The following is a 13,154-nucleotide window of genomic DNA, read 5'->3' as shown; positions in this document are numbered from 1 at the left end:
CGTCGTGGCCTTTTGATTGCAGTGGCATTTGAAGGTTTCTGTTTGAAAATTTGATTGTAAATGTCGGTGTGTTCTAGATAAATATTAGTATACATTCTTTTGACTTTTGTGTTTGTTTCATGATTTTTTCTCCTTCTGTAGAACTCTATTTGACTTCTTTTTTTGTCTTTAAGAAACATGATTTATAATTAATAATCAAAAAATCTTATAAAATCATTTACTTTCTTTAATAACGATATGACTTCTCTCAGATTTGTCCATCAGTTTCCAAGCACGGTATTTAGTTCATTTGCTGCGTGAATTTTTTTTAAATTTATGCTTAAAATTCTCCATCTTCGATTATTTATCTTACTGGTAGTTATGATCGTTGGTAGAAAATGAACGAAAAACAGAGCGTCTGCATTCCTCAATTAAATAAACCTTATTCTTTGTTTTTATTTAAATTAGAACTTAATCAAAATCATGTTGATTTTATTTTTACATAGATGCAGGCCTGGCTGGCCGATTGGATGGCGCTTCTGCTCTCCAGCCTGCCATGGGATCAATGGGTGGCAGATGAATTTCATCGCTCCGTGCGAGACCACCATCGTGCTTAAAAGCGAGCATCAGTAGGTTAAATATTTCAATGTTTGATCTAGAGAGTGGGGATCCCGGAATGGCACAACCTTTCGTGTGCGGATTCATATAGCGCACACTTCTCCAAGATATAAAAAAAGCTAAAAGTTAGATTATCCGGAACTCGACTTTAAAAACCAAATCTGGCCTTTTCAAAGATCACTTGGTCTGGGTTCGTTGGAATTACATGGCAAGTAGGGCTTAGAAGACAATGCACTGTATGTTAATTGCGTCTGTTCTGAGTCAGAGTTGCTTGTTTTTCAGAATGAAAAACAAACAATTCATTCCATCCACAAGGGCAGTCTCGATGGTCTCGCGACTGTCCTGTAACCACCTCGGGTCCCTATTAAGTAAAGTAACAGTCTAACGAAATTTCAGCTCATTATCGTATTCAACCAAATCTATAAGGTGTCGCTCTCTTTTAAAAACAAGCTTCTTCTCGCACGTCCCATGCATTTATAACTTAAGTTCCTAATAATGTTATAGTTTTAAACCTATTACAAGACTGCACTAAAGAATAAAAAGTTTATCCTTTTCACTGTGGTGGTAACGTGTTTGTTTTAATAACTTTCTGTTGTTTTCTTTTCTCAATGTTAAAATAAATGTTGATACATCATCCTCTTCCCATTTTAGGATGAAAATACTGCCATTGGATATTCTTTACGTGACCTATACTCCCGTATAAGACTAACAGCCATAATAATAATATGCTTTATAATAATGTTTATGTTTTATTATATTGTTATTATAATATAAAGTAATAAAGGCGATATGCTTTGTAGCCTTAGAACGTGATACTGACTAACCCAACTCTGTTTTAAAGCAATCGGTATTTCTCTTTAAATATGTTCCTTAATTTACGAAAAATATTGCCATCCAGTTATTCTTATAGGGCTAAATGGCCTCGCCTACTCCCGTTTACTGGAATAAAAAGGCGTTAGCTGATTTTTTTTTTTTTAGTTATTCTTCTTCTGTTTATTTCCTTCGTCATTCTGCATAAAATTCTATTATTTGCTTGAAATCAGGATATTTCGATAATGCTATATCGAAATATAATATAATGTTATAATGTTTTTCATATATATATTCATAATATATATTCATGTCTCTATGCTGAACTAAATATAAATATTCCTGATGGCTTATACTGCTGTATATTACACGCAGCTATATTCCTAGAACAATATTAGCAGCAGCAGCAGCCTATATCTGTAGGCTTCGACTGCTAATTTCACGCAGGGACCTTGACTTCGATAGAGGTCAAGTTCTTTGTTATCATAGCACATAACATACGATTTCGTAGTAGATGATGTCATCATCCTGTTATCGTAGGATTGCATGTCAGTGTCCTATCCATTCGTGACATTGGTAATAAAAAAGTGCATCACCCAAATGAACTGTATGCTACATTATCAGCCGATGGATGTGTGCGGATGCCACTTCAGCTAAGACTCGCATGAGAAGACTGAGGAAGCTAAACCACTAGATCAAAAGATTTCCAGAAGTCCGATGTAGAAACGATTAAGAGTTCACAGGAGGTTTAGCTCTTACGTAAAGCACTTTACAGTCGTAATTTCTATAGGTCAGTTACACATGAGGCAATCCACAGCGCAGAATCTATGCAGTAATGAACATCACAACTGGTCTATAAGAGCGCTAGATGCCTTCCAATGGAGCAAGGAATCACGGTTTGTTGGTGGAAACGAGTTGTTTCTCGTAGGCTGAACTTAAACCTTTGGTTATATTGATTGGAAGGAAGCAAGCTGATGAACATGCAACACTTCTGTATAATGTAATGCTTCCTACATTGTGACAGCTTCATGGAACGGACCTCTTTCACTGTTACAATGTAGCACAGGGATGCACAGACTTGTTAAGGCCGAGGGCCGCATAGTTCCACTGTTATTTATTGGAGGGCCGCCAAAAAAAAAAACTTGAAAGTTACTACCATATATTGTTTATTTTATTTATACCTATCATAATTGTTACAAAAAAGATAATAAAAAATAAGTGAATTTAATTTGATGCGTGACATTGTATTGATTTGACAATTTTAGTTCGAGTTTTGTAGTAGCCAACCGCAAAATTGATTCTAAATTTTCATCAGTCAAGCGGTTCCTATTTTTTGATTTGTTAATATTCATGACTGAGAAAGTTTGTTCACAAATACATGTTGAGCCAAAGAGGCTTGCACATTTTAATGCATTATCTAGCAACCATTTATAATTGTTTTTATCGACACAACGATAGAAATTTAATAAATTGCCTTCGTTAAATTTATTTCGCAGGCTCTCATCGTTTTGAATGTCGATGAGTTCAAGCTGTGCTGATTCGGGTGCATTTTCGGCAAAATGGCAAAAGGATTGCTAAATAAATCTGGCAACGGTTTCGCTTTTTTTGAAATCAGAAAACCGATTCTTGAAGGCTGATATCAAGTTATCAATCTTTTCAACATACACAGTTTTGAAGTTGACATCTAACTTTTCAGAAACTTTCTTATAATTAGGAAAATGGATGTAATTCCCTGACTTCAGTTGGATTTGAAATAGATTTAACTTGCACCACTGAAAAGACAAATGTGGCCTTAAAGTTGAGTAACCAATTGATCTTTGCTTTGAAGTCGCGTATTTGACGTATTTGAATGATTAGTAATATCAACCAGAAAGGCTAAGTCACATAACGAATCCGGATTTTTTATATCAGGGACGTTTTTGTTTTTTTCAGTCATGAAGACTTCAATTTCATCAATTAAATTTAGGAACCACTCCAATGTTTGTCCACGACTTAGTCACCTCACTTCTGCGTAAAAAATTAAGTCACCATATTCACTTTCAATGTCTTCAAGAAACTTTTTAAATTGTCGGTGATTAATGCCACGGGGAATTTTATAAAATTAATCGTTGAAACCACAACTTTCATGGCATGTTCAAATCCAAGTTTCTTAGGGCACAACTCTCCTGGTGGGTTATACAGTGGAATTGTATCAACTCATCGTCGTGCCGTCCCAAATGCTGTTTCAATAATGTTACCAATCCAGAATTAGCTCCTATCATGGAAGGAGCTCCGTCAGTCGTGATACTTTATAATTTGTCAGATCTAAATCAATTTTGGAAAACTGTTCCAAAAGCCCAGTGAATATGTCATTACCTTTCGTTTGATTTGACAATGAACTCATTCCAATCAACTCCTCACTTACCTCAAGCTCTTGCGTGATTCCACGTGCAAATATTAACAACTGGGCTGTGGTAGTAATGTCAGTTGATTCATCAATAGCTAATGAAAAATAGCCAAATTTCTTTGAATAATATGTTAATTGGTCCTTTACATTTTTCGACATTGCAGTAATTCTTCTTTGCACAGTCATCCTGTTTAACTGAATTTTTTCGACATTTCTGGCTGATTGAGGACAAATGTTTTTAGCAGCTATCTCAGGGGAATGTTTAACGAAATCTCCGTTTGTAAATGGTCGGCACCTTTTTTGCTATAAGGCGAAATATTTCAAAACTTATTTCTGTTGCGATTTCCGAATCTTGAATAGGTTTTATAAACATCACTTACTGACCTTTCAATTCTCGTTTCAAACATGAAATCTTTTGTTTACGTAGTTCTTCGGGGAGATTTGAAAATGTAGAATGCAGACTTTCATAGTGTCTCCTTATGTTGTATTCTTTTGGTATGGCTACAGCACTTTTGCAAAGCAAGCACACGATATTATTAAACGCCTGCACAAAAAACATATTTTCGGTCCAGCTATCCTGAAACTGCCGTGTTTCATCCTGTAGTTTGCGTTTCCTACTTGGGCCTGCTTTATCCATTGTAGAATTTATTTATTTTTACCGTTTCCTAGGGGTGATAATTAATTTTAACAACCGCACCTACGAAAACAAAATACTTATATGACAAATATGACAAACGAATTATAAAATTTGTTAAGATAATTACTAACCGATTATCGTAAGTAGACAGGCAATCGTGACGTTACAGCTGCTTTGCTTTGCGCATGTACCATTTTTAAAAATTACCTGTCGTGTAACTTGTTAAAGTTAAAATAATACACGGTGAGGCGGGCCGCCTGCAAATCAACGGAGGGCCGCATGTGGGCCGCGGTCTGTGCATCCCTAATGTAGCAGATGCCTCTGCGATAATGGGTGAGGAAAATGGTGTCGATAAACTTGACCGGGTTGTAGAGTTAGGTTTATCTAAACCCCTTTCTCAAACCAAAACTTGGAAACCAACCTAACGTGAATGCACGAAACTTTCTATATATGGGAAACTAATTTTAAGGCGTCCCTTCCACCGAACCACTAGCGACCAGCATCCATAGATCTTTAGATTTCATAGTCGAATCATTTCCATTTCCTTTGCCGTATGCGATCTTAAACTGTATTCCCGATGCAGTATTGTTTAATTTCATTTCTCTCTTTTTTTTTTCTTCTCCCGTAGTCCTAAATGGATCGTTGGGTCATTCATGGCTGGTAGGTGATAGTCTTGGTTAGCCTTCTCCAGTCATCTCGGTCTCTTGTTCGTGATGTCAGTTGAGAAAGGGAGGAATTTGTCCATTTTGTGATGTTATCAGTCCATTTTAATCGAGGTCGGCCCCTAATCCTTGGTCCCGGAACGATTCCTTCTAGTGCTTGCTTTGGAATGCCATTAGCCCTCTCCACATGTTCGAACCATTTCCTCTGTCCTCTTCTGATGACTGTCCGAATATTTTCCCCTTTTCTCCCGTCTATTGAATCAATCAGTTTTCGGACATCTTCATTGGTTTCGTGAGCAGTATAGGGAATTCTCAAAGGTCTTCTGTAAGTTTTCATTTCAAAAGACAGGAGTCTCCTCTCATCTTCCTTCAATAAAGTCCAGGCCTCACAGCCATACAAGAGGACAGAATTCACCAAGGTGTCAATTAGTCTTAGTCTGGTTGTGATTGTTATTCTGTTATCTCCCCACAATGGTTTTAACTTTTGTAGGGATACGGTTGCCTTAGCAATTCGGTATTTAATGTTGGTTTTTGAACGACCATCTTGACTGAACGTGCTTCCTAGATAAGTGAACTTGTTTACATTCTCAATTTGTTTATTGCGAATTTGTATCTTTAAGAATTTAATGTCTGATTTTGAGGTTATCATTGTTTTTTTTTATTTTTTTGTAGGTTTATGTATAATCCATATTTTTTTATATGGATAGAATTACAAGATTTACAAGAGATAACCAGCCGCGTTCCGAAAACGCGGCTGGTTATCTCTTGTAATTCTTCTGCACTTTCTGCCAGAAGATCGATATCGTCTGCAAAACGTAAGTTATTTATTCTTAGTCCGCCAACTGCTATTTCAGTGTCATATTCATAAAGAGCTTCATCTATGACATATTCCAGAAAACAATTAAAAAGAAGAGGGGACAAGTTGCATCCCTGTCTTATCCCCCGTTCTGCCCGGAATGATTCACTGCTGTAATTTTTAATTTCACTTCTCATATCAGATGAAGAATAAAGAGATTTAATAATCCTAATGATTTTGTTGTCAATACCATAATGTTCTAGAATCTTCCATAATGCCTCGTGCCATATTGAGTCAAAAGCTTTTTGAAGGTCTAAAAAGTTGTGACAGATTATTTTGTTATGTTCTATGTATTTTTCGCCTAGTATGTGTATTGTAAAGATATGGTCGATTGTACTTCTGGACTTCCGGAAACCTGCTTGTTGATCTGATTGTTTGCTTTCTATTTTCTTTTCAATTCTTGACAATAGTATTTTTAACAGGATTTTGCTTGGATGACTAATAAGGCTTATTGTTCTATAGTTGCTACATTTATTACTGTTTTCCTTTTTAGGAATAGGTACAAGGACAGAAGTTCGCCAATCAGAAGGCCAAGTCTCTGTGTTCCATACGTCCTGGAATAAATTTAGCAAGGTGTTTGTGGTGATGTCACCTCCTTCGCGTATCAGTTTCATTGTGACACCGTCAATTCCCGGTGATTTTCCTATTTTTGAGCAGTTAACTGCTGCAATGACTTCTTTTAATATCGTGTAATCTCCTTCCGCCGAACCTCCTGGCAAAATTCCGTCCAAAATATCACCAGTCAGTTGAGGGTCCTTCTGAAAAAGCTTGGTTGCATAACATTTCCATCTATCAACTATTTTCTGGTTATCTGTGATAGGAGTTCCGTCTTCTATGCTCCAATTAATTGTAGTAAAAGGTTTGGTTAACTTATTGATAATTTGAAAAGCAAATTTCTCTGTACTGTACACATTTTCATTAGATTGTTAAGGTGAAAGATATCTATCTGAAGCATGTTGGACCACTATTGATCCTTCAGACGTCCGTAGCACTTAGGGGCATCGACTCCACAAGGTTCTCTAAAAGTCCACAGGTTATCTCAGGCGTATAGACTAGAACTGGTCGTAGAAGTACTTCAAGGTATGGAGCAGTTCAGTTTTTGTGTGCCAATGCTATAGCCATGCAAAAATTATCGAAGGCTTTCGATTAACGATTAATTGCCGATGAACTGCTGATTAATCTGTTCCGCCCATATTGTTTTCCAAAGCAGACTTTTTACGTTTTGGATCGATATCGTGAGGAAGGTAGCGTTTTTCGGGAAATTCATTGTCGCTGGTAGCGAAATGGGGATCCCAAGCTGGAAAGTAAACAACCCTTTGAAATGGAAGTATACGACATTTCCTGAAAAAAAAAAAAAAGTTACAATCAGCTTATTCTTCTCTTCAGAAAAGGAACACATACGACAGTATATGGTGGCTACATGATATTAAGGCTACAAGATAAGCTGAAGTTAGAGATTTGGTGTAAACGCAGCGAAACTTCCACAAGATGCCACGTTGTTGCATGAAATGTCACTTTTCGTACTGCAGCACAAACTGGAAATACTCCTGACATTAGTTTATATCTTATCTTACGCAGTCTACAGCTTTCTCTGCACGTTTATCAACTAAACTTTTGCCACAGTATGAGAAGTGAAGGCGATTCATTCGTGATTTCTTGAGTTTCCGCAACCATTTTTTTCTCTTTTCAAGTACACAAAAGCTCGTGGATCACTGAACCCAGTGAATTAACCTGGGCAATTATTCTGTTCAGAAATTATGCACTTGTGCTCTCTTTATGCTGTTTTATGCCCATATATTCTGATGACTTTCGTGATCGACTAGATGAAATCCAGCTGCCCAAGGTAACTTTGGAGGAAGTGAGCTGAATGAAAATGGCAATGAAGACGGAAAACTTGTTTCAGAAATGAAAACTGTATGTCAAATTCGCATATATTATTTATCTTTTGAGGATGGAGAGGGATTATTCCTCACCATTCCTTGTTGCGCCTTACTTTAACTTGTATGAAAAGGGAAGAATTTTTATGCAGCCAAACAATAATTTCTGAGGAAAATGGGTGTTTGTTTGCATTAAGAGTAAACAAATTTTTGAGATAAGGTAGACTACGTTGATAATACAAAATATAAAACCATTAAGCACTGATAATATCGAAAGATTCCAACAGAAGATGCCCTTTTCAGGCACTTTTAAGCTAATGTATGATAATGACTTTGCCTCTGTCAAGTGTATATTTATATCGTGTTGTAATGTGAAATAAGTTAGAAATGAATTTATTAGAGATTGAAAATAAACTTTATTTGCAGCTGATTTATATAGAAACACATTCTTTGCAAGATATTTAAAGATACAAAATGCAATACAATTGTGCGTGCCGTATATCAGTAACTGTGTACTTGATGGTTAGGCTCTAGCCATAGAAGTGAACCATTTATTTCGAAGTTCGTTTGTTGTAATAATTCATTTCGTGCATCTGCCGAAAAACTAAAATTATATAAAAAAAATCACGTCGTATCTCGAGGCACTTATAATGATCATCCACGATTTTTACCCCTTTCACAAAGCTATCACATCTCAGCTTACACGAAATGAAATGCTGCTTTCTAGGAGCGAAAATGCGTTTAACTTTCCAAGGTGACAGCATGGTTTCCATGTATGCCAGTGCTACAATATATTCTGGGATGCCCAATCTGTTAGTGCAATACCAAAGTTTAAAACATTTGAAGATTAAAAAAAAAAAAAAATACACGAAATTTTCTGATTTTATTTATAATTAAGATTTCAGTGATGAATTAAGTTTTTTTCGCTTCTCTTGGTTTATTTTGATGAAATCAAAATTATTTAATAGTAACAGGACCTCTCGAAAGAAAGAAAAAAAAATGAAGAAACAGTGTAATTCTAGTTTTACCTTCATGCTGAGCTTCCGCAACCCGGTCAGTTTCAATGATGCCCTGTGGTTGGAAAGAGACCTGCGTTCGAATTCCTTCTAAGACGCGAAAAACCTTTATCAGACACAGGAGACTACAGTAATAAGGATTAGCAACCCTATTCCGTCAGACATGGATTCAAAAGTTTTCATGCACGCTGTAGGTCTGCGCGTAATCGTAAAATAGAATGAAACCTTTAAGTTGCGAAAAAAGAATAAATTGAAAATAAACTTTGGATGTTGGAAGTAATTTTATTAAAAAAAATTAAATCGGCAGCAAAAAAAATACGAGGTTTTAATATTGGGTGACGTCCACATTCGACTCTTGGAAAAGAAAATAGTAATTCATATAGTTTTAGAAATTATTTACTAATTTTAAAAGAGCAAAAATAGCTTTCTTTGATAAGTATTCCCCCTCCATCCCCTCTTCCTACTACAGTCGGTTCTAATAATTTTACCTAAATATTCTTATACGAAACTAGCAAACATTAGCAACTTCCTTAAGATAGTTATAACTTAATGCTCTTTCAAGGAAAAAAGAAAAGTTAATTCACCTAAGAATGAAATTGTTGTTATAAAATATTATATATATATATATATTATGTGGCTTCTACCAACCAAAGTTTTTGTAAACCTATAGTACATTAGCACTATGGGTGGACTAAGCATTTTTTCCCTACATTTTTATTACTATTATATATTTGGTTTTATGTTTTTATTTATTTCTACATAGTCTGGAAATCTTTCTCTAGAGACCAAACATGGAACTTTTTCGAGCTATTTCAGGCCTCTAAAAAAAAAAAAAAAAATGGAGGGCAGTGTTTCAGCGAATTTCATCTCCCACCTACAGACATTCACAAACATCCATGCCCACTGCAGGATTCGAACCGTAGCCTGACAAAGGAAGCGTCCTCTCGCGGAATTGATCTCTAGTCCATACTGTGTGAGTAAACGTTTTTCGACCTTAAAGGATTCAAAGATATTTGTGGGTGAAAAGCCCAGTTTTATAGCAAAATAAAAGTAAATATCTCCCCGTGATACATATCACTTTTTTACAACGTGGGAGAGAGAGAGAGAGCTGCAGTGCGCTATTGAAACTTACTTTAAAGATTCAGAGGAGCCAAAGTAAAATGTAGTTCTGTCTTTGTAATTTAATATTTTAGTCTGCTAATCATAATGCTAGCTTGAATTATAGTTCCAGAAGTTACCGATTACGAGATCTAACCAGATATCTCCTTAAAATCTGAGTACCACGAAAAAAAATAAGTTGGTAAACTTGAAGTACCTAAATGCATATGAAACTACTCAAGTATTATGTTATTGATTCTTTAAATTAAAATACGATGTACTCCGAACAACTATATGCGAAAAAGTGCCAAAAACGGATAGCGCGCTTTTATTTATTTATTTTTTATTGTAACCACAGACCTCTCCCAAAGTAGCAGAGGGATTTCATGTGCTTGAAACACAAACACTGGAATGAGTCGAAGTTCCAATGAAGGCGTGGTCATGTGGGTAACGTTCCTCCGCTATCAAACCTACAGGCTGTGTGTATTGGGAGAAGGGAGAGGAGATGAATCCATGTATAACATTTGTGTATGTCTTTGGACAGCGATACGATGACTGCGTAAGACCATCACCTTGCCATTGGAGGCCTGAAATGGAAAAGTACCGTATCATTCTAGAGCAAAGTAACCGGATTATTTTACACTTGTTGATTCGTAGACTTCGAACTATCCGTCAAGTGATCAATAAACTGAAGTTACATCAGTGTTAATGAGTTGTAACTTACAAGGCCATTCGTTATAGTATCAATGCTCAAACTATATTACATTGCTAACTGGTGCACATTTCGCATAAGAATAGAAGAATAACAGAGAAAACATAAGGGAACTACGAAAAGCTTCAACTGTACTTGCAATGAATTCTGCAGATTTTTTCACTCATTGATTTATATTAGGAGTCTCCGTAGCTCAGTCGAAACGGTTTCTATGATGCCCCTCAGTTGCAGAGACTTAAGTTCGAATCCTAAAACGCGTAGAAATTTATCCTGGTGAAGAAGGAGGAGGAGGAAAAACTGCACAGAGGTACATATTTTTTTTCTCCCTGCAACTCGGATTTTTTCATCCCGCAAGTAAACCTGCCAGGAAAACAAACGCAACTTACATGAAAAGTATACTTAAGCTCATGGCTAACAACTTATCCTAAGAAATCAGGATAATTGGAAGGTCGTGGGCGCCTAAGAACTTTAGAACCGCTGATGATGATTGTTTTAGTTAGCTCCTCCATCCTCACGAAAACGAAGAATATGACATATGAAAGATCTTGGAATCCTGACCCATGAAAAAATATGGAATTTGTAACGCCACTTCAGGATGGTAGTCTCACAGTAATAGGTGAAAATCATCTGCCACCTTAAAGACATTCAAAGATACCATGCCATAATGAGATTCAGATTTACAGCCTGTAGATTGAAGAACAGAAATGCTATCAATTTGCATGACCAGGCGATATTACTTTAATATTTTTGTTCTTTGTATAAATTATTTCCTATGGAATCTATCTCAACACACAAAATATGGGGGAATAATAGGGGGATGACGTGATACGACATTATAAACCAATCAAATGTAGTATAAATTTAGAAAAAAAATAAATTTATAAATGTAAACATTTCCAAATTTTATCTGCAGATTATTTTTTTTTTGTTCCAGCACTGTTTTCTGATGTTTTTGTTCTTCAAGCAAATAAAAATCCGTAAATTATTTTTAGAATATTCTGGACATTAAAACCAGACTTTAGTTCAACTGATGCAGAAATCACGGATTATGGAACATTTGATCCTATAGTTTTGTTAGTAATTCGGAAAATTAGGTAGCTTTGATGTATGAATGGTGTTTTAGTGAGCTCCTTTTCACTTCGACTGCAACTCTCTGTAAAATATTGTGAGATCATAATTGTCAAATACGAAACTTAAAAAAAAAAAGAAAAAAAAAAGTTTGGCCTTGTTAATAGTTGCATGTTTTCCGGATGGAAGACTTAATTAAACTATCAAGGTCACTACTGTTTTATTACTAAATCACAGGGAGATAACAGGAAATGAAAATTCTTTCTCATTCGCTCGTTATCTAATATAACATATTTTACAGAATATGAATGAAAAAATATGTAGGAAATTGGATGTTTAAAAAGAAAATAAATTACGCATAAAATATTTTGTGTTACGAACAGAAACAGGGATAATGCAAATCTCACTTGTTAATCGCTTTGTTTTAACACAAATTTTGAACAAATCATCCCATAAAATTCAATTTGCACGTTATTACAAATAAGGAATGTTGTCGAAGTCTGTTTTAGAAATACGTTTTCTGCACGCAGGAAAGAAAGGGACAGTATAAATTCTTCACAATGAGGAATACATACAAGGTTTCGTATATTCGTGCTGTAGATTCGTTTCCTGCGTGAACGATCACAAAAAAAAAAAAGGAAAAAAAAAGAATTAACTACGAACATCCGCAACGATCCACAACCATTCCTGGAAGCATGCCATAGATGATATTAAATTCTTCATCGAAATAAAGCATTGATATTGATGACATTTTTCGAGGAGCGCAGCAAGGCCCAGCAGAACCTTGAGGATTCGCTTGTTGCACGAGGTGAGTATGAGGATATTTTTGAAGAAAGACATATGGACATTCACCACTGCAATAGTTTGCTTCGTATCTTTTCGGTGCTATAATCCAGTCCCATCCAAACTCTTCAAAATCTACTGTAAGAGGATATCGGCAACATCGTACTTCGCTGGAATTCTCTTCGCAATTCAAGCCAATCATTCGTTTGATCCGTCGATGGCGAGTTTTTTCCACTTTGACTTCAATGAATGGCTTCTGAAAAAACCAACAAACAAGCATTTATTTATATATTTGTGTATATTAGTACAATAATAAATTAATTCCAATATCATTATTGAATATATATCTCATAAGTCCATCTCTGACTTGTCATCTTAAAAAATGTCATTAATATTAAGATGTCAAAAAATGTTACGAGATCCTAGTATCAAGAAGTGGTTAAGTAGTTCCAAAATAACTGTAATGTTAAGGTGAACCTTAATGTTACATAATCCACATGCAGAGTAACCTCTCTTACTGAGAGGATGAATTGAAAATAATTCCTAACTTCTGCTTGGTCTTCAGTTATTGAACATCCGTCATGAAATTTCGTCACTCTCCTCTCATTACGAACAAGCAAATCTTAAAATTGATTCATCTGGTCAAAACCAA

The 13,154-nt window shown here is 35.6% G+C and overlaps 1 protein-coding gene across 1 annotated transcript in view; it reads right to left on the bottom strand.

Annotated features, from left to right (window-relative positions):
• Nucleotides 1–11,922: 11,922 nt before the first annotated feature.
• Nucleotides 11,923–13,154, bottom strand: part of LOC150100513 (growth/differentiation factor 8-like) — a 101,486-nt gene continuing 100,254 nt past the window's right edge. Inside the window, exon 4 of the mRNA XM_090402818.1 lies at nt 11,923–12,758. Coding sequence (XP_090258944.1) covers nt 12,375–12,758 — 384 coding nt within the window. The 3' untranslated portion in view covers nt 11,923–12,374. The remainder of the gene's footprint in view (nt 12,759–13,154) is intronic.

This window comes from Typopeltis vanoorti, chromosome 13 (assembly GCF_054136105.1).
Source record: "Typopeltis vanoorti isolate ZY-2024b chromosome 13, IOZ_Tvanoo_1.0, whole genome shotgun sequence".
NCBI lineage: Eukaryota > Metazoa > Arthropoda > Arachnida > Uropygi > Thelyphonidae > Typopeltis > Typopeltis vanoorti.
The sequence above is the reverse complement of the archived record's forward strand: the minus strand, read 5'-3'. Positions and strand labels throughout refer to the sequence as shown.